The following is a 22001-nucleotide window of genomic DNA, read 5'->3' as shown; positions in this document are numbered from 1 at the left end:
TCTGGACGGGGCAGGGTGGAGAGGGGAGCCTGCCGTGACCCCAAAGCAGTTTCCCAGCTCTTCCAGACCCTGAGGAGGGCGACTGAGGCCAGCGAGAGCAAGCTGGCGCCTCGTTTTTAGGCAACAGGGTGGTCCCGCACCTAGGGGGCCTTGCCTGAGTTTGTCACCCCGCGGTCTACCGGAGCCCGAAAGCATTACTAGAAAATTACAGAAGAGCAAAGTCCTGATTTTTCAATTGTAGCTTTGTGTAGTGGCAGAGTCTCGTGCTGCCCTTCTGTCCTGTGTGGGACAAGCATCATCCCTTTGTGCAGAGCATCCATCCCGCATGCGCTATTTTCTCCCTGGCAGATGAGACAGACCACACGCACTCACTCACAGACAATTTCTATTGCAATGTGTTGTCAACCTGTGATAAATATTTAATTGATGAATCAAACTTTATCCTGGGCCTGGATGAACAGGATAGTTTCAAGCCTCCACCGGGATCTTGGAGCACTCACCTCAGATAGGGGGCAACTACTGTTGACGATGGCTTGTACCAGGAACATGGAATTTTCCAGTTAAACGTAATTCAAATATTTCTGTGAGGTGAATTTTGTTCTTGAGGAATTGCATACTTCTGAATGATCAAGTGCATGCTTCTAGCCAAATTTACCCCAACATTTTGATATCCCATGTGGTGCTAGATTTCTTTTTTTTTTGGTACTGGACATTTAACCCCAGGGTGCTTTACCACTGGGCTTAATTTTTATTTAGAGACAGGATCTCACTAAGGTGCTGAGGTTGGTTTCAAACTTGTGATCCTGTCTCAGCCTCTCTGGTTGCTGGGATTACAGGTGTACACCACCGTGCCTGGCTTGAGTTTTCTTAATCCAGTGTGACACTAACAAAATGTTTTAAGAGGGTGGCATCTTTTCTAACAGCTTAAATCATGTTTTGATTTTCTAGACATTCTTATGAATATCACAATAATTAATACTTAAGGGCACATATGTAAAACCTGAACTAAAAAATGGAACTGAAAATTCTAATGCTTTCAAATAAACCCAGCCCTATAATTAAATTACTGTGCATTTCAAAATGTTTTGAAACATGGTTGCCTTGAGGGAAAACAAAGGTCCACTTAATTATGTTTGCTGAGTAAAATTTTGTTATGGTTTGTATCTGGAATATTCCCACAAACACTCATGTGTTAGAAGCACGGTCCCCAATGCAGCAGGTTGAGGCAAGGCATGTAGGCAGCGAGCCTAGCGGCTTCTCTTAGCAGGTCCTTCCTCCACGTCCTTCCTCACCAAGGTCCTGAGCAATGGATTTGGTTCTTGATGGACTGACACCAGGAACTAAAAGGAACTCTTCCTCCCCTCAGTGTCTGAATTCTAATTTGTTCTTTTATTATGTGTCTGAGTTGTTTTGTCAGGCATTTTGGTTAAAGCAATGCAAAGCTGACTGACTCATGGCGTCAGCTGTGAGGACCAGTCTTAGAAGCAAGCCTCCTGTAATTAAATGGACCCCTAGAGAGAGAGCCTGTCTCAGCAAATGCCAGGGCTTTTTTCTGTTCTGTTTATGAACAAGTTCCAATAGACTTTGTTTTATAAAGAGGAAACTTGGCTTTCAGGTCAATCCTTGTTAACATTCAACCTTTTACTGTCATTTAAACAACTTAAAAAAAATCTGTTTACTATGGAGAAATGCAGCATTGATATAACTTGGATTGGTATTTCCAATGAATATGAAACCACAAAAAAGGATTATGTTAAAGGCATATTTTTCGGTAGCTAAATTCAAACTTCCTAAGTCTAAAAAGGTACTTTTGAATCTATGTTCAATTAAGTTTACTATTTTGTGAATTTTGTATATATTTTTAATGGCATGAAGCAGGCACTGCTAAAACAGTATCAATTCATCTTCACAACAATCCTATGAAGTCAGTATTATCATTCCTGTTTTACTTTTGAAAATACCAAATCTGCCAGGGGCAGTGGCACATGCCTGTAATTCCAGCGACTCAGGAGACTGAGGCAGGAGGAGCTCAAGTTTGAGGTCTACCTCAGCAATTTAGCAAGAACTTCACCAACTTTGTGAGACTGTATGTCAAAATAAAAAATGAAAAGAACTGGAGATGTAGCTTAGTGGTAAAGTGCCCCTGGGTTCAACTCAGTACCTAGAGAAAATACCAATCTCAGAGACAAAGGTTAATGAAATCTGTCAATATGTGCTAGAGGTGAGTTGAAGCACATGGCTATCGGATCTGGCACTGAGAAAACTTACCTAATAAAGCCACAGGAAATGACTTGTTAGAAGATTGAGAAAGAATTCAACTCAACTACACCGAGTGATTTGATCAAGTGATCAGTACCACTGTGGAAGATCTTTTCATGGAGTTCAGCATCTACAGTGAGAGTTGGACTTCTAGTACATGAATTAGTCTAAGTTCTAAAAAAATTTTTTTTAGTTGTAGATGGACACCATAACTTTTATTTTTATGTGGTGCTGGGGATGGAACCCAATGTCTCACATGTGCCAGGCAAGCACTCTACCACTGAGCCACAACCTCAGCCCTCTTCTAAGTTTTTAAGAGTAAATGTGTATCTAATCATTAGATTGAGTTCCAAGTGCAATAAGTTTTTGACAGGATATATTTTAGAGTCATCTAATTTTTAAGATTCAATAATGAGATAAAGAGTCTGGGGGCAAAAATGAAGGATGGATTGTCAATGTGTTTTTTTCTCCCCCACAGTGGTGGGGATGGAACCCAGGGCCTGGTGCATGCTAGGCAAGTGCTCCACCACTGAGCTGCACCCCAGCTCTGTGGATGATTTGAGGATCGCTTGTGATCGCAGCCAAAAGTGACAATTTGACTAACAAGGAGTGCTTAGGAGGCGACAAGGCAAAGAGCAGTGTTCCATGAAGAGGAACTGAAATACCAGCTCAACATATATTTTAATAAACTTTTCCATGACTGTGTCCCATCTCCTGTTTTTCCTAGATGCTTCACCTTGGAAACACACATATACTTAACAGCTGAATTTAACGGTGTGGCTTACGGAAAGATGGCAATAATCTGGCGGCTGAGACCTCTTCACTTTTGCTTATGTCAAAGTCTCTATTTTCCTTCTCAAATACAGACTGGTGAAGGGACAGATGATAAAATGCAAGATTTTCAACTGCTAGTGGCCAGTTTTCATCAGTCGTAGTACATTGCACTATTTAAGAAGCTCTTGACACTGTGTGTCAAGAATGTGTGTTTAGCACGTAAAAGGCCCTGTTTTCAATCTACCAAGTTATTTTTCTTGCTTATTCAAATTTTTAAATAACTGGCTTTGCTTATTTATCTGACTATAGTTCTAATGAAAATCAACTTCATTAGCACTTTTAGAAAAAAGCTCTGTACTCAAAATTGAAGCCCAAATCAAAGAGACCTGCATGATTCTAGTGTGGCCGTCTCTCCTTGCTGTGGAGGAAAAGGTCATGACATGCACAGGAACCTTCCTCGGGTTCCAGAGGCTGCTGGGCACTCAACTTGCTCAAGTCATAGCTTATTCATCACAGAACTGGGGCTCCAATTCAGGTCTGTCAGACTCTCAGCCTTTCCTGCCACATTACATTAGTTACAAACTAATTTACACATCGAACATTCTTCGTGGCTCAGGCACCGTGTTAAAACATCATCTCACTGGGTTTGAGGTCAGCCTGGGCAACCTAGCAAGACTCCGTCTCAAAATTTTTAAAGAAATTTAAAAAGGAATGGGGATGTAGCTCAGTGGCAAAGTACCCAAGTACCAAAACAAAGCAAAAACAAACACACCTCCCCTAAAAAAAAGCCCCAAACAAAACACATCTCAACTGATTTTTATAAGACTCCTATTTTTAAATCAGTAGCTGTAGCCAGATATAGTGGTGCACATCTATAATCTCAGCAACCTGGGAGGCTGAGGTAGGAGGATCACAAGTTTGAGACCAGCTTGGGCAACTTAGCAAGACTCTCTCAAAATAAAAAGGGTTAGGAATGTAGCTCAGTGGTAGAGTGTCCCAGGTTTAATCCCCAGTCACCTACCTCTGCCACCCAAAAAAAGAAAAAAAATTCTACAGCTGTAAAAGAATTTCATATAATATGCAAAATAAATAAGTAAAATCAAGATTCTTCGTGTCAGGTTAAAATGTTCTCAGGTAGCATGAGGTCATTCTATGAACCCCTCCACACCCATTTCTCACCCTCCTCAGTAAGATCTCCTTTCACTTAAGCTACTTGATCAACCTAAACTAAATAAGCAGAACACATAACCTTTTAGCTTGCTCAATTTGTTTGTTCTTTTATGTACAAATTTTGGCTAACTAAAACCACAGGCTATGGTGTATATGACCAAGTATGGTTTATTATGGACAGATGGTAGAAAAAATATCACAGATAAGTTCCCTAAGTCATGTGTAAAGAAAGACTATTATTAAAATTCACTTTATTTTCTATGGAATCAAGCACTAGCTACCAGTTTCAGCAAGATTTTTTTTTTTTTTTTGGTGTGTGTGTGCCTTCCAAATGTTAGCACAGCTAGCAATGCCTTAAAATAATCAAATACTAAGCTAGGTCCCAGTGGTTATGTCCACATCTAGATTTAGGTGATCAGGAACTCTTATTTGATTGCTTTAGCTTTTAGTTCTTGGTTATACCTATAAAGGAAAAAGAAAGAAAACAACCATCAGTAATAATAGATAAATTCATGGTAAGGAGAGAATGGGAAGCATATTCCATTTCTCTTTCCCAGTGGTCAGGTGGCTGTGTAGCTGCTAACAGTCTTCCCAGGAGCCAGACAAAGGTAGAAGTGACCCAAGGGTTCATCTGCGTTTGATCTGTATGGCAGATAATTAAATCCCAACTGCCAAGAAGTTTTAACAGCTTACATGACATACAGTTTTCTGTGCAAAAGTTTTATTTTATTGAATATTTTCACTCTTGGGCTATATAAGAATATGACAAATGTGAACATATGCAAAAAAATTAGCAAAATATGGCCAACTTACAAACACTTAACAATAAAATCAATTGGGAATGGGTTCTAGTTTAATCACTCGAAGTGACTTTTTTAAAACACAGGTTAACAGGTTATGAACACTTATGCTTACTGAAGCTAAGGACTGTTTCCTTATTATCACCCATCCAGAAAACTGACCAAGTCAGAGTCTCTCTTCCACAACACTTTGGACTTCACTTACTAATCTTTCCAGCTTAACAGAGTGGAAAATAGTTTAAGCTCATGAAGGAACTTAGCCCATAAAGCCTACTGTACTGTACAGATTTCAAAAAGATCCTGATTGCAGACATTTGTTCATATTACCATTATTATTAGTCACTGATGAATAATGTTAACTGTCAAGTAAATGGCTTAAAAAACTTCCAGGGCTCTTGGAATATTTTCTAATGCAACAAGTGACTATGTCCTAAATGTTATTTTCAATACTACATACATTTAAATCCTGTCTTATTATATATCACTGAATGTGAACAATCAAACGTTTATGTTGGAAATTACTTAATAAGCTACACATTTTATATGCTGTCTTAATAAAAGGGACCACATAAAAGGGTTATCCAGGTACACAATGCAGTTAGATCTAAAAGCTAGGTAACATACTACGTAACTGCTTCTAACTTATTTATAAACCAGACTTTTCTAGAAATGTTAAATTTCTGCTTCAGGCACATTCCTGTCTTAGCATTATATATGAATCCTAAAAAAATTATGTTGCCATCTGGGTAGCTTCTGAAGGAGATGCAAAAGTATCCTGGTAGGCTTACCTCCAAATGCGCAAGAGCTGAGAGGCTCCTGCTGCCCCCACGAAGAAATTAACAGCAAACAGACTCCAATTTTTTGGTATAATTACAAGTGAGTATCTTGACCAAATAAACCCTGTTGAAACAAAGTATCTGTTTAAAAAGCATACCTCCTGTCCCAATAACTCACCTGAATATTTCAAATTAGAGTAAAACAATTACAAAAAGACTATGACAATAATAATGTAGGAGGAAGGACAAAATGCTACACTGAATCCTCAAAAAGGTCTCTGATTCAGTGCTCCACAAAATCCCGAGTTCTTACACTACAGGGGAACCTTTACAGAACGAGTGAATATTAACTGTAATTTTTTCCCCTAATTATTAAAAAAAAGATGTTTATGACAGAAACATGAGAAACAAAACCCATGCAGATAAGTCCAGCTACAAAACTCTGTCCCCTCCATTCATAAGGCAATGACTTCCTACAGATAGGTAACACTGTTAATTCCTTTGCAAGTGGTGAGTATGTATATATTTTAAGTACTAAATTGTTAAATAAAGTGATGTGAAACAAAATAACTTATGTTGTATGTGGAATAGGAAAGGTATTAATTTAATTACCTGTGGCCATCAAAACAGCAGATTGAGCTGTGCTGAGTTTTTCTGCAGGTCTGGCCATATCAGCCAACCCAGCACACACCAACCCCTGAAAATACACACACACACATAAAGAAAAAAGGTATAATGGTTTTCAAGTTTCTGTCAGTGTTAGTCTTTTTTAAAAGTGGAAATATCAGAAAAGTCATAATTTTATTTTTTTTGTTAAGATTATTCAATATCAATGTATACATGGTCATTTCTTCTGTTAGGTTTTGAATACTGACTTTTGTAAAATTATCCCACTATATCCCATCATCAGCATCACTCAGAAAAGTTAACAAGTCTTCACTACAAGATTAGTTATGCTACTTTATTGCAAGATTAGAATACATAATAAAACAATTTTTATTACTGAAAAATTCAGACCCAGAGTTAAAAATTATTGAGATTTTTATCTCCCCTCCTTCTTTTCCTCATTTTTATTTAAGTATTTTAAGTAAATTCTAAGCATGTTATTAGAGAATATCTTAAGGAATTATTTCCAGTTTTACTGAGTTTCTAAAAGATGTTCTCATATGAAAAACAGAAATCAGCAAAAGGTTCTGCTCCTTAACAGAACACAGATATACTCATGAATTCTTACATAAATTTAAAACAAGCCCCAATTGTTTTGAATTGCTGAATCTAGGAGTTCAAGAAAGCAAGCCACCGTTGAAGACTCATCCCTCCTGCACACTCCTTCCAGGCTCCGATGCATTTTTTTCCCTCTGTTCCGTATTTGTTCTACTTCTGCAGGGGGAAAGCTGCCCATCGGGGGAACAAAGGGACCATTTTCAATCATTCCGCTGGATCCACGCATTACTCTCACTGTGCTATGGTCTGGATATGAGGTCCTCCCCGCCAAACTCCAGTGTTACTGCAGAAATAGAGATGAAAGACTGGACTGTGGGAGCTGTAACCCAATCAGTCCACTCCAATCTGAATGGACTGACCGGGTGGCAACTGTAGGCAGGTGGGCGTGGCTGGAGGAGGTGGTCACTGGGGCCTGCTCTGGAAGGTGCTTCTTCTCTGAGCCCCTTCCTTTTTCGCTGCTTCCCAGCTTCCGTGAGCTGAGATCCCTCCACGGCACATTTCTGCCATGATGCTCTACCTCACCTCAAGCCTGGAACAATGGCGTCAGCTGGGTCTGTACTGAGGCCTCTGAAACCAGGGGCCAAGATGAAGCTTTCCTCCTCTGAGTTGCTCTTGTCAGGTATTCTGGCCACAGCAGTACAAAGCTGACTAGCACACTGTGGCTCACTAAATGTACCTATGAAGACTTGAGTGGTATTCTAACATTCTCTTTTGGAAAGAGATTTTTTTTTTTTTTTTTGAAGGGATATCATTTATTGAATATTTTTTTAAAAAATCTGAAATTGGTGTACATACATGTGTTTTTTTAAAAAAACTTACACATAACCATGCACTGCAGAAAAAATACAGGTAAGCTTCCATGTGATACTAACAGAGAAAGTCTTTAGCATAAGAAAATACATCTTTAGAAGCTAAACCGAACTTTACAAACATGCAAAATACTAACATACTTTAAGCAGAAAGTCTTTAGTTTTAAGAGAAAAGTAACATTTTCATTTTCTATACTTGACCTAAATTTTAATTCTGTCCAGTAGAACCAAAACACCTCCTGAACCCCTTTCAGTGTCATTCACAAATAAACTTTGCTATTCGATCACCCTTTTTTACTTCAAACTTTTCTTTGCCAAAATTAAATAGCACAACACCAACATCTGCTCTATGATCTTCATCTACGACAGCAGCTCCTACATCTATGGAGTGTTTTGCAGCCCAGCCGGAACGTGGAGCTATTCTTCCATAGCACCCAGCAGGAAAAGCCATCTGAGTGTCTGTTTTCACAGGGGCTTTCTCCATAGGTGGTACTATATGATCATAGGCACTGTACAGGTCACAGCCCGTGGCCCACTTGGACCCTCGGGTTGAGGCCGTGGCCGTGGCCGTGGCGTGCTCCAATAGCCGTACAAAGCGGAGCCGCAAGCCACCCTCCTCTGCAGCTGGGCTGCTTGCTGGGGGAGACTGCGGTTACTTCTTCAGAGCAAGGCATGGCAGCACCAGAAGGCGAGCAAAGGCGAAGACCAGCATTTTTTTTTTTTTTTTTTGAGACAGGCTCTCATTATGCTGCCTAGGCTGGGCTCAACTGATCCTCCTACCTCAGCTTCCCACATAACTGGGATTACAGGTGGCTGACATTATCACCATGCCTGGCTTTCCATGTTTTTTAAAAAAATCCCTGTCTACTTTTACATCATTCTAATCTTATAGAAATTATTTTGCTAAATCTCATTGTGAATCTATTCTCTGCTTCTTACTAGCTGTATGACTTTGGTCAGGTTACATTAACCTATCTTAAATCCTCATAGGTAAAATGAGAGTATTATTACCTACCCCTGCAAGACTATATGCTTGCTAAAGGAGGACTACTCTGACCTTCCCACGGTGCCAGCCTCAGATGAGGAAGGTCCATGCTCCTTGTCAACTTCATTCTGAACTTCACTCACATAATAGAATCATAGCTGCAGAAAGTGCTCAGGACGCGCATCAAGATTACGTGAAACAGTGTCTGACACCCTAAGAAAGCCGAAGACCCACGGCAACTGTTTCAAGGTGACGGAAGTGTTCAAGAGCAAAGGCCTTGGGGTCAAACAGACCTGGACATTCAATCCTGACTCGGCCACTTACTAAAATTAGTGTCTGTGATCACCTCGTTCTTTGAACCCCAAAACCCTTACTTGGAAAACAGTGTTTTGGGATGAGGATTGAATAAGAGATGTGTTAAACAACCCAGCACAGACAATTTGGCATCTCGTAGACTCAAGCTAGCTCCCACTTCTCCCATCAGTTAGAACATGTTTTTCAAATGCCTGAAGCCCACACTTTTTTCTCGGCATCTGGTTATCTTCACTAGGTTGGGATACTCATGAGATGGCTTAAAATAAATTTCTTTTAGTATTTTCTTGTTCATTAAAAAACATATGCCAGGATGCGGTATGTAGCTCAGTGGTAGAGTGCTTGCCTAGCACGCTCAAGGGCCTGTAATCCCAGCGACTCAGGAGGCTGAGGCAGGAGGATTGCAAGTTCAAGGCCAGCCTGGTCAACTTAGTGAGACCCTGTTTCAAAATAAAAAATAAAAAGGGCTCGGGATGTAGCTTAGTGGAGGAGAGTTCCTGGGTTTAAACCCCAGTACCAAACAAAACAAAACTCCAACCTGAAAACTGGAGCAAGAGCTCTCTCAAGGACACATGTTAAACATTAATTAGTTGGAATACAGCTCTGTATCCTGGTATTCCCTCTTTTTAAAGCCCTGTTTCCCCTGGCAGTTAGAATCACAGCCTGACATGTGAGTCTGCTGCAGTTTCTCATTTGCTAGTAAATCAATAAAACTTCTTTTTCCTTTTTCTCAAAGTCTTATCCTTGTTATTAGATCAGTATCAGGGACAAGGACTAAGCTTTCAGTGTCGCTCATCTATGTTAATAAGAAAAGTTAATTTGGGAGTTGTACCTAGGTCAATGTTTTCCTTGCCATAATTTTTATTTTTTTGTGAGACAGTGTCTCACAATGTTACCCAGGCAGGGCTCAAGAGGTCTTCCTGTCTTTCTTGCTGAGCTGACAGATGGACCCCAGGACCGCTCATATGGTATACTCTTAGTCCAGTCCTAAGATTTTAGAATGAATCTGCATGTTCGTAGGGGCCCACAATTGTATTTTTTTATTTTTTGGCACTGGAAAATGAACCCATGGGCACTTTATCACACAGTACAATACCCAGCTCTTATTATTTTTTGAGACAGGGTCTCACTAATATCACCGAGGTTGGCCTAGAGCTTCCCATCCTCCTGCCTCAGCCTCCCTAGTTCCTGAGATACAGGCGAGCGCCACCACTCCTCGCTTGTATATTCTGATAGGAAGTATGTTCCAAAAGCCCTGTTATCTAAGGAATTCAGAAAGACAAAAGTAGGTGGAATACTTTATGTAGTAAAAATGATACACCTGAGAATATTTTCCATAAAATCAGTTAAAGGCATACCAATAATGAAGTATATTTTCATAAAACTTACCTCAAATTAGTAAAATCTTACTAAGGAAGTTTTTTCAGTAGATGCTGCAAAAACTCAGACTTACCCATTTCATAATTGGAGCCCAGAAAAAAAACTGTTCTGGGGCCTGAAAGAAAGAAAAAAAATTCAGGAGTGAACCAAACATGTTATACATACATGTCTTTTAACAACCATTACCAAAATTTGAAAACACGAAGATTTACCAATCTAATCATTTTTACTATGCTTTCTGCATATTTTGTATTGAACATTTAGAAAATTACTACAGTGTCACAGTATCAATCTTTCACGCAAGTTGCTTTGATTTTTGTGACCCATTAACAATTAGTTAAGGTATAATGGAGATGGTTTGGAATCTATTTCCAGCACTTTGCTTGGAACATGGAACTTCATGTTAATCCCAGATAATCTTCAAGTTGAGAAATTGAAATTTATAAATTTTATAATATGAGCTTCAGTAGATATTTGTATATTCACTAATTTTATCAATATTTATAACCATAAAGTACATCTTACCATATGTATCATAGTAAGAGTTTTTATAAAATTTCTACATATTCACTGGGTGTGGCAGTGCACACCTGTAATCTCAGCTACTGGGTGGCTGAGGCAGGAGGATCTCACGTTTGAGGCTGGATTCAGCAACTGAGCAAGATCCACAAAATAAGAAATCAAAAGGGCTGGGGATGTAGCTCAGTGGTGGAGAGCCCCAGGGTTTGATCTCTAGTACAAGATAAAAACAAAAACAAAAACAGAAACCTACATATTCCACTAATTTTTTCTTCTCCGCCCACAGTGCTGGGGATTGAATGCCCAACGTCGCACATGCGAGGCCAGCACTCTACCACTACATCCCCAGCCCAGTGAGCCTAACTTTAAAGTCCACCTGAGAGACAGAGACCACTTGTAAACTCAGTCATAGCAGGTCCTTGATTTTTGGTCATCACATACCCCTTTGCTTTGTGCAAAAGGCCTGAAGTACTGATGATGATTTTGGTGTCTTAGATAACTTAGTATTTGAGAAGCAAGATGTTTCAGAGCTAGAAGGGAACTCGGGTAGCTTCATCCAGCAGATTGCAACTGGAAGCTGTTGTGCAACTCCTGAGCTACTGCTCTTTACGCAACTCCTCCACATCACACGCTTCTGCTAACCTTCAGGGGACACAGTGAGGGGACAGAAAGAGACTGTCCAGGGGAACTTAAATGTGGTAAGTCCCCTACATATCAGGGCCCTTTAATCGCTGTGTATGCTCTCACACACTGCATCAACAGAATACATTTCTTAAAGTGCAAATTAAGAAATTTTACATAAGAGAACAGTGATTTATAAACATACTCAAGCAGTTTAAAATCCTGTTATATGCACAAGTTTATTACTGCTGCCTCAAAACTTTACTTCGCAAAAAAAAAAAAATTGGCCTTTATGTGTCACAAAAATCACTTCTAAGTGAACCATTTCACTCTTTTATCTGCTCCCAATTAACACTTCTCAATAACGCTAGCAGGTGAAGACACACTTCTCTTTCCCCCAGCAGTACTGACTCTCCTCCATAACCTGATGTTCTGCTCACACATGCTAAGACCAGGCTGAGATAAAACTGAGTTAAACCCATTAGTTGGAAACCAAGAAAACAATAAAGATAAAGAAGTGGAAGAGCACCAAGCGGAGAAGAGCCAGGTTTAGCTCTGGTCTAGTTGCAGACGGGCCGTCACTCATCCATAATACTTACTGTGAGACTCACACTGTGCCAGGCACTGGGATATGTTAGGAAGTAAGAGACAGTGGTGCCTCTTAGTGACCTGAGCACAGAAGGGCTATCTGAGTAAAATCATGTCTGGAAGCCAGATAAACACTTTTCAGTGAAACTCAGTTCTCAAGTGCTTTCGTCAAAGTCATACTGTTCACTTTGGTAACAGCAAAGACCCCAATGAAAACAAACCCAGTGACAACACCCCTGTTTTGGGTGCATTTTGACTGAATTAATTTCAAAAGTAATTGGTTAATTTTAACATTAAGCAGAAACATCCGACAAATGTAAAACTAGGCAGTCTGCTTTGTAAAATTTATTTATTTATTTATTTTAGAAACATTCCAGGTAGTATTACTAGCAGCCAAACCCGGGACCCTGTCCGGATCCTGGTTGGCTGCCCACCCCCATCTAGAAATAAGCAAACTATGGAAAAAGGAAAAATGGATCTAATGCAATTTGATCAAACAGAGGAGAAGCAGCTGGATTGCTTCTCCACTGATCCTACAGAAGGAGCGACAGTTAGCAGAAACAAAAGCCAGGGGATGTGTGCGCACAGATGGAACCAGGCTGTGCTGGCCAGCTTAGCTTCCGGGGTGCCTGCGAGGGAGAGTCTCAGTTTTCATTGTCAGCCTGAGGGAATTGGGGAGCTAGAACAATTTGGAGCTTTTAATTTCAAAGGGGCTCTGTTTCAACAGTATGAACTATTACTAGCCCTTAGCAGTAAGCATGAGCAGTGTTACAGATTTTGTCTGTTCTTCCAGATTTAATATGGTTCTTGCTATTTTTTTTAAATCTCTCTCAAATGAATTAACATCCTTAGAGTTAAACCTATTAATTCAGTGTGATTTTAATAGAATAGGATTTAAACCCCGCCACAGTGCACTTTAACTGTCAGCTGTGCATCGACTCACCTATGAAAATTATGACTTCTCAAGCTTCTGGCCTCATACTTCATATTTGTATGAAATATATATATATATAGAGTTGGCAAAGGACCTTTATTTCATTTATTTATAGACAGTGCTGAGAATCGAACAAAGTGCATCCTACATGCTAGGCAAGCGCTCTGCCACTGAGCCACAACCCCAGCCCCTTGTATGAACATTAATGTTAAGTACTAAGGAAAGCTGGCCAGCAGTTGAAAGCAGGTTGTATAGCAGGGCTTATCACCCTAGTACACACATGGATATAGTATATGAATACATAGGCGTGTACATGGACGCATGCAACAGGGATGGAATCCAGGGCCTCATGCGTGCTAGACAAATGCTCTACCTCTAAGCTAAGTCCCCAGTCCTTACACACAACTTTTAAAATACACTAGGCCTTCTCTGTGAGCTCACACCTATGGATTCAACCAACTGCAGACTGAAAATTAAAAAAAAAAAAAAAAATTGCATCTGTATTGAATACTTCAGACTTTTTGTCTTTTTTCTTTTTTTAAGTTTCCTAAAACAACACATTGTAACAACTACTTACATTGTATGGGGGACTATCAGTAATTTAGGGATGACTGAAAATACACAGGAGGAAATGTATTGGTTATACGCAAATATCCCGCTATTTTACCTAAGGGATTTGAGCATCCTTGGATTTTGGTGTCTGATGAAGTACTGGAAGTAATCCTGTGTCTACTGCAGGATGACTATACTCTAAAATCATGAGTTGCTTTCATCAAACTGATGTTTAAAGGCTGGCATGTTTTTAAGTTTGCTCATTTTCTAATTTAATTCTACATCCTTCTGCTGAGACCTAAACTTTATTTTCTCCTCTTATTCTTCAAAGGAGCTGTATACCATGTTTAGAATAACTCTCCAAACACTAGACGGTCACAGCGCAGACCCTGCTCCCCATGGGCACCAACGACTCGAAACCACACTTTGCTTCTCAGATGCTGGCTGCAGGCATTTTCATGGTATGCGCTCACCTCCGGATTTTCCTTATCTTAAGTTGTGGAATGAATCTGGAGTCAAGGTTGGAACAGCCGCTGGGAGAACTAAAACTCTCAAGGAGTTCTAAATCTTGATGTTCTTACAAGTGAGTGGGGAAAGAAATGTACATTCACCTTGTGGTTCATCATACGTGTCCTTTCTCCAGTTCCCTAGGTCTGTCACCACTGCATCTAGAACTCCAGGCACATCACCTTCCATTTTGAACAAAATATGAAAACAATTTTCTTTCCTTTTTGGTTACTAGACTGAAATTTCCCAAAATAAATTTTTACCAATGGAAAAAAAGAATTTAAAAGAACACACAAAGGCACTAAGTTTCAGAATTTATATTCTAACTATATTTTAGACCAGCTCAGTGATTCTTGGCCAGGGGTGATTTCATTCCCAGGAGACATTTTGCCCTCCTATATAGGTTGCCAACTGTGATGGGCTGACAGATCTGGCTCCATGAGAATGTTCTAGGCCAGACTCTAAGGGAAATGACTAAACAGACTCCATTTTGCTCTGAGACTCCATGTTATGTAGGAAATGTTTCTCCCATGGGAACACCCTGCCTCTGTGCCCATCATCAGTTACTTGGTGTGACATGTTTAATAATGTACAATGGCAACTCCTATGTAGTAACCAATGTACCATGTAAACAGTAATTGTGTGAATGTTAGTAACCATTCTTTAGTTTGTACCTAGGTAAGGGTCAGTTTGACCCACTTCCCCCTCTGCCGATGATCTCATGATGTTAGTTTGTAATTTTGAATCAGAGCAACAGATACTTATGATTGATGTGATTTTGGTATAAGAACCCCTACAACCCTGTGGTCGGGCTGTTCTCCCAATAGCCATTTTTTTTGGGCATTGTGTGAGACAGTCAGCGGCTGGCTTAATAAAGACTCTCAAATTCGGACTTCTCAGTGTGATCGGTCTGTTCTTAAGTTGTGCCCCATAACACCAACCTCAGTGGGGAAGGAGCTACTGCTGCTGTCACCTAGGGGCCAGAGGCCTGGGATGCTGCTAAATGTCCTATTATGCATGGGACAACCGCCACAGCAAAGACTCATCCAGCTCAAATAGTCAATGGCGCAAGGTTGAGAAACTCTGGCCTAGACTGACGTTAGGCAAATGCTCAACCAGTTTCACTTTATTTTTGGTACTGGACACTTAACCACTGAGCTGCATCCCTAGTTCTTTTTGCTGTTTTTCTTTTAATTTTGAGACAGGGTCTCATGAAGTTGCTTAGGGCCTCATTGTTACTGAGGCTGGCCTTGAACTTACTTACGATCCTCCTGCCTCAGCCTCCCAAGCACTGGGATTACAGGTGTGGCCACCATGCGGGTTCTCAGTTTCACAGTTTAAGGTTCTGTACTCAGCCTACACCGTCCACTCCCAACACTCGGCCCTGTTTTCACCTGACTCCATCTTCAAACCCTCACCTGAGGCTTCATCTCGCGGAAGCCATCCTCAGGGGAAATGCGCCTTCTCTCAACTGCCAAAGCAGCCTGTACATTTTTCTGTTGCTTTCTATACTCATCAGATCATGCCATCTATCACTTTAACCTGACAAAAAATTCCTTAAAAACAAGGACTGCTGTCTAATCTTCCTTGACAATAAGTACTTGTCAACAGAAGTGCATTCGATCAACAAGTTGAGGAGGGAGGTGGATCAAAGATACTTATCTTCAGGTGTGAGCCAGATTGCCTTGACGCTGCCTCCTGTTCCTACCTCCAGGGATACAGGTGCCCTTCATGGCAGGCTGATCAGCCTTCAGTCCTCAGGCCCCCTCAGACACAGGGCATTCTCCTCTGGCCAATGCATGCTGACCCCGTGCCTCAACCCTTCCAGGCCCGGTCTGGCTCATGCCTCTGGAGGGTGTCAGCACACGGGGTCACTGCTCTTTGATGCACACAGAACTTCTGGGTCACGTACAGTGCAAACACCAAGTTTATCCTCCACTCACGCGTGGAGCTCGGCTCCCTGCTCAGGTCAGTGGGCACACAGCTGCAGCCTGTGGCTGAGGGTGCTCTCTGGTCTTCTTATAGTGAAACCAGCGTTTCTTCTTCTGCCACCCCCAAAGTGTTTCCTGGATAATGCCTCCAGATGCTGGTTTCTTTCTAAGTTTAATGGTTGTTTCTATGGGGTTAACGAACAGTCAAGCTTTTCAGTAGGTTTGCCTGGTAACTAATTTACTCAACTCTCCAAGCTAGTTTAAAATATTAACTGCATACCAGCCCCTACCAAACCAAAAAAGAACCAAAGAAACTTTAAACATGAAATGATGGTCGCTAGAACTTTGGACCAACAGAGGCATTTTAGTTAGTGATTTTAAACAACGAAAATAAACTAGTTAGTTTAACAACTGCAAAGTATGAACAGAAGAATATTGATAGCAAATATATAACTCATTGGAAACAGCTGATTTTTCTGAGGTACCAGAGGCTACTCAGAAGCAATGAATAATGAGCCGGATATTTGTAAGTGCAAATAAGCAGTGTTTTGTTAATTCTTAAAAAAAGGAAAAAAAAAAAAAGAAAAGATACCTGTGCTTACATAATGTGTTAAAGAAAATTTCAAAGAAAACTTATTTTACTATAGTGAATTATTTTCTACCTTAAGAGTAAATAATGTCAAATAACTTCAGATACAGAAGCGGTTTTCCAGAAACCAGCAATCAATCTGCAATGGACATGACAGTGAAAACACATTACAACTTACTTCGACAGGTCTAAACAGAAAGTTTTGACAAAACAAAGCATTAAAAAATGAATACTACTCAAATAGTGACAATATCACATATATTATTCTAGATCTTGAAAAAACAGGTTTGGGCTCCATACCATTACACGGTTATTCTCATGCAAGAACATAAAAATAAGTGAGATAATTATGATATCTGAAGTGATTATAGTATCTTACTCTCAGGATAAGTAAAAGTAAAAAATTAACTGTTAACATTTAGTAAGATAAATGTAATAACTTGACTAGATAGAAAATTTGAATTGCTAAAAATACTGAGTAAAACAAAAATCACCTCATAAAAGTTTATCTTAAAGCACAAGATGAAAGGAAATACGCCCCCATCAAATGTAAATGTATATTCTTTTAGACAAAAAATTAATAATTAACACATTTTCATCTTGTTTCTTAAAATCCTACTTTTTGGGAGTCGGATATGCTGGTGTGTGCTTGTAATTCTAGTGGCTGGGGAGGCTGAGGCAGGCAGATGGAAAGTTCAAGGACAGCCTTAGTAATTAAGCAAGATCCTGTCTCAAAATAAAAAACAAAAAGGGCTGGGGTCTTACCTCAGTGGTAAGGTGCCCCTGGGTTCAACCTCTAGTACCAAAAAACAAACAAATAATCAAAACACCCTTTTACTTTTGGGACTTGAAAAGGCCTCACACTGACAATTTTGGAACATCATCCTCTCTATATATAAATTTAAAACTATGAACCATTAAGAATAATGAATAATATAGAGAATATAATTTTTTTTCCCTTCTTGTGCTTTACTGTCTTATTTAATTAAATTGATGTTTTTTAAAGTTTAACTTTTCATAAAAGAGTTTAAGAAATTTTGCAGACAAATATCAGAACTAAATAGTAACAGACAAATTCTCAAACAAATTAACAAATCTAGTTTTCATTCATGCACTTTGACAAACGAAATTTTACTTCCTAAGTTCTTCATCTGAAAGGAATTATTTAGTAAAATACTGTATGATTTTGATTGAGAAAGTAGGTCATTGTGTATGTGATTCTTTCCTAAGGAAAACATCCTCCTTGGAAAGAACAGACGATTTTTACACACATGCATACTTATACTCAGCTGAGGCATTCACTATGTTCCACCTTATTGAAAGCTTGGAGGTCTTCTCATACCTTTCATACCATTCCTCTATCACTTGCTACCTTTTAATTTCATATTATTTAGTTGACATAAAAACATATAAATTATACACATTCATGCAGATGTGATGTTTTGGTCCATGTACATTGTGTAATGTTTAAATCTGGGCAAAAATATCTATCCCTGAAACATTTGTAACTCATGCTGAAAACATCAAGATCCTTTCTTCTATTTTTTTTTGAGATGTCCAGTACCCAACTGTTGCCCATAGTCCACCCCACTGTGCATCGACACACTGGAACTTCTCCTGCCCAACTTAACTTGGTATCCACTGATTAGCCTTCCCTACCCCCTCCTCTCCCCTTACTTTTCAACACCCCTTAGTTCCTTGATCCTGTGCAAGTCCACCTGTTCTCTATCATGTGATCAACTACATGCACAGGTCCTTAGAATCTGTAAAGCTTAGTCTTTGACACAGATACTGACGCCAAAATCATTCACTTTTATTTGGCAAAAGTTAGTTCTTATCTAATGCTAACAACATGACTGGGCTATCAGTTTCATCAGGTCGATCCACTTTATTTTGTAACTTACAGATAACAAACAAAGCAATGTCACCTATTTAACTAATAAAGTCTTCTCCCCCAATGGTAGGTAGTTCATTTTAATTACTATGATGAAATATCCAAGAAACGAGGCTTATTTTGCCTCATGATTATAGAGGTGCAAGATCTAGAGGCCTCATCTGGTGATGGCCTTGTCCACACACTGCTGAGGTAGGAAGAGCACCCCACAGCAATAGAGAGCATGCGTCCACGTGTGCATGTCTCTCTCCCTGTTCTCATACCCACCAGGAGTCAATCCTGACACTCCACCCTACTGACTTTATCTACTCCTGGTCACTTCCCAAAGGCCATCCTCTTGATACTTCATGATAAGGACTGAATTTCAACACATACAAGTTTGAGGGGCACTCCAACCATATCCAAGCCATAGCACCAACCGAGCTTTTAATAAACACTGGAAAACAGACTTCCAGGTAATCTCTGAGGCATACCAGCAGGACTGTCATGCAGGTGGTTAGTGTGGAACCACATACTTTGACATACAGTCAGGTGGTGGTGGTAGGGGAGTAACATCCCCTTCTGTGAGTGGAGGAACCTGACTAGGTCGCACCTAGAACTCTATTCCTTTTCATAAAGGCAGTAGATCATGATGTGCCAGGAACACAGGCAAATGCATGAAGGTCTCAAAATCCTGGACCATGTAATATTCCAGCTGTAACATATTTGTATACAAAAACATATTCTTGTTGCCAGTTCAGACAGCTATGTTAGTGGTAAAAATAAATCTCAAAAATTTAGAATCAGTAATGTATAATTTCCAACTGTTAATATTTTAGCCTTACATAACACTCAAAAAATTTCTTGTATGTGAATTTTGTCTAATGCTTAAAGGGTGATTCAATAACAATACTATGCAAAATAGTATGCAAAACTTTTGAATATTCACTCTTTATAACTCTTAGAATAATAATGTTTAATCAGATTTCATCCAGTCAGCAGTTATATTTTGTGCTTCTGTTTCTACTTTGGTGTTCCTCAACTTTTAAATTATAAATAACTTCAGAAATAGATATCTTTACTCTGCATATTGTTCAAAAGCTTAGATGAGAACCAACATTTGTTGAGAGTTGAAGAGCAAACACTGTTACATGTTTTACAGACATTACATCATTTCTCAAAAATACTCAAATGGGATAATTATTATCCCCATTTTATAGAGTAGAAAATAAAGCTTAAGGAATTTAAGATGAAGATCACATGGGCAAGACTCAACCCAGTCTGGTTTTCAAGGCTGTGTTGCTTCCAATACTCTGAGAGGGTTTAAAATAACTGAACCAATTCAAGAGATGCTTAGATGAAACAATCTACTCTGAAAATTGAGCAATTATACAAAATTATGAGCAATAATTACAGGTGACTAAGAGCCAAGACCTTGGAAAAGATCAACACAAGACTACCTTATTAAGAAGAAGAAATAAAGATAACTGCCCAATTCTGTATTATTTTGAGTAGTTGCTCCTCCTCTATCCTGCCTATCTTTTCTTAAAGCTAAAACACAAAGCTTAAGAGGGTCAGAGTAGACTCCACTACCCTGTCCTATCATAACTGTTGACTCTGTAATGCCCAGATCATTTCAGAACTTTACCCAATCCCCCCAAAAGCCTCTGCCATAAAACACAGCACAATTCTAAAAATCTAGGTGAAAAACAACTAAAAGACAAACTAAATAAACTTACTAATCAATAACAACCTCTCCCTAAAGATTATTTTTATAATGGGTTCAATATTACAGTAAATAATATGAAGGGTTAAACTAAAAGTATAATTCAGAGGCATACTTCATTCCATTATCAAAATGGAAATCCTATTTAGCAACCATCTCAAATTCCAGAGGGCTGCTTCATAGTCAGATATGGATAGAACTCACAACCTTCCTAATGACACCAAACTAGGACGCAGATTTAAGGTGGGGAAAAAAACATTTTTCCAGTAGCACTTCAATCTTGCAATTTGCAAGCTTTCCTTTGCTAAATCTTACGCTTGAAAGAAGCCTCAGAATATATCTGACGTTAGCCCCAGGCAAGTGGTGTTGCTCTCTCTCACAAGGGAACCCACTGCAGATCTGGAGTGAACACTTGGAGGAACGGGGGTCTGCCGGTTTCTCACGGTTGAATTAGGGTTTAATCACAGGACACTTTTCCACGGGACGAGAGGGAGCCCACGTCCACCGAGCACTTACGAGGAATCCAGCAGGCACGGCATCTTTAATCCCCACACCCGCCACATCCAAGGGGCCGAGACCCGGACTCTGCCCAAGGTCACCCCAGCAGGGGAGGCGTCCCCGCGACGGGTCCCGGGGGTGCGCGCGACGGCCGACGCCGGCCCGGGGCTCGACCCGCCGGCCTCCCGCAGGCCCGGGTGCGGGTCACCTGCGCAGCGCTCGCCCGCGCGGCGGCGGCCCCCGGGGAGCGGGCCGGGGGCGGCGAGGTGCGGGCGGCGACGCGCCCGCCGCAGCGTGTCAGCGGGTCCCGCGGGACGCGGCGGGGCGCTGCGGCCGGGCCGTACCTGCCGGGTGGTTGTACAGCGGCCGCAGCTTCTCCGGCAGCATCAGCTCCACCTTATCCAGGAGCCGGTGGTAGCTGGCCCGCAGGCCGCGGGCGCCGGCGGCTGCCATCTCGGGCGCTCAGCGATCGCGGGCGGCGGGCTGGAGCGCCGCGTGTCCTGGTCTGCGGCTGGCGGCGAAAGGCAGCTCGTCACCTTCCCTGCCACGGAGCCTCGCGGCCGCCTCTGCCCGGGACGCCCTTCCCGCGGCTCTGCCCGCCCGGCGAACCGCCCAGGGCCCGCGCCCCGCGCAGGCGAAAGGGGCGGGGGCTCCGCGACAACCCGCCCTCCTCCCGCAGGCGACCGGGCGACGGGGGAGGAGTCATGGCAACAGGTGCGGAGACCGCCCCGCCGAGTCCGCCCAGAGCCCGCCGGCAGCGCGCACGCGCGGGCGCAGCAGCCAGCCGCGATTGGCGCCCTACGCGGCGCGGGCGGGGCGGGAAACCCCGACTTCTCCTTCCTGCTCGCGCCGCCATGATGGAGAAGGGAAAGTGAAGCTCGTCTGGCTGCTTCGTCCCTTCGCTTGGAGGAACGAGGCCCGCAGTTAACATGGGCTTTTCGGGCTTTCCGTGCCCGCACTAAAGATGACACCTCAAACGCTCTTGCTTCCTTTGGAGCGAGAAGCGTGGGCGAGAGATTACAGGCGTCAGCGTCTTTCTCCACTCCTCTTCAGTCTGGCTAGAGCGGCCTGAGTCCGCTTTCCTTCGGTGAGGGCCGCCGTGACGCACGCTGGCTGCCGGCCCCGCGGGGGACCGTCATCTCGCGAGAAAGACGCGGGGGGGCGGTGTCCCGAG

General features: G+C 41.4%; 1 protein-coding gene across 1 annotated transcript; it reads right to left on the bottom strand.

Annotated features, from left to right (window-relative positions):
- Positions 1 to 4355: 4355 nt before the first annotated feature.
- On the bottom strand, positions 4356 to 21498 carry MPC2 (mitochondrial pyruvate carrier 2). The gene is given in 6 exon segments (XM_079106595.1): positions 4356 to 4665; positions 5792 to 5903; positions 6392 to 6476; positions 10563 to 10589; positions 10591 to 10604; positions 21172 to 21498. Coding segments are annotated over 6 exon segments (384 nt in total). The 5' UTR covers positions 21281 to 21498; the 3' UTR covers positions 4356 to 4628.
- Between the last annotated feature and the right edge of the window lie 503 nt (positions 21499 to 22001).

Source organism: Sciurus vulgaris (assembly GCF_902686455.1).
Source record: "Sciurus vulgaris genome assembly, chromosome: 12".
Lineage (NCBI taxonomy): Eukaryota > Metazoa > Chordata > Mammalia > Rodentia > Sciuridae > Sciurus > Sciurus vulgaris.
The sequence above is the reverse complement of the archived record's forward strand: the minus strand, read 5'-3'. Positions and strand labels throughout refer to the sequence as shown.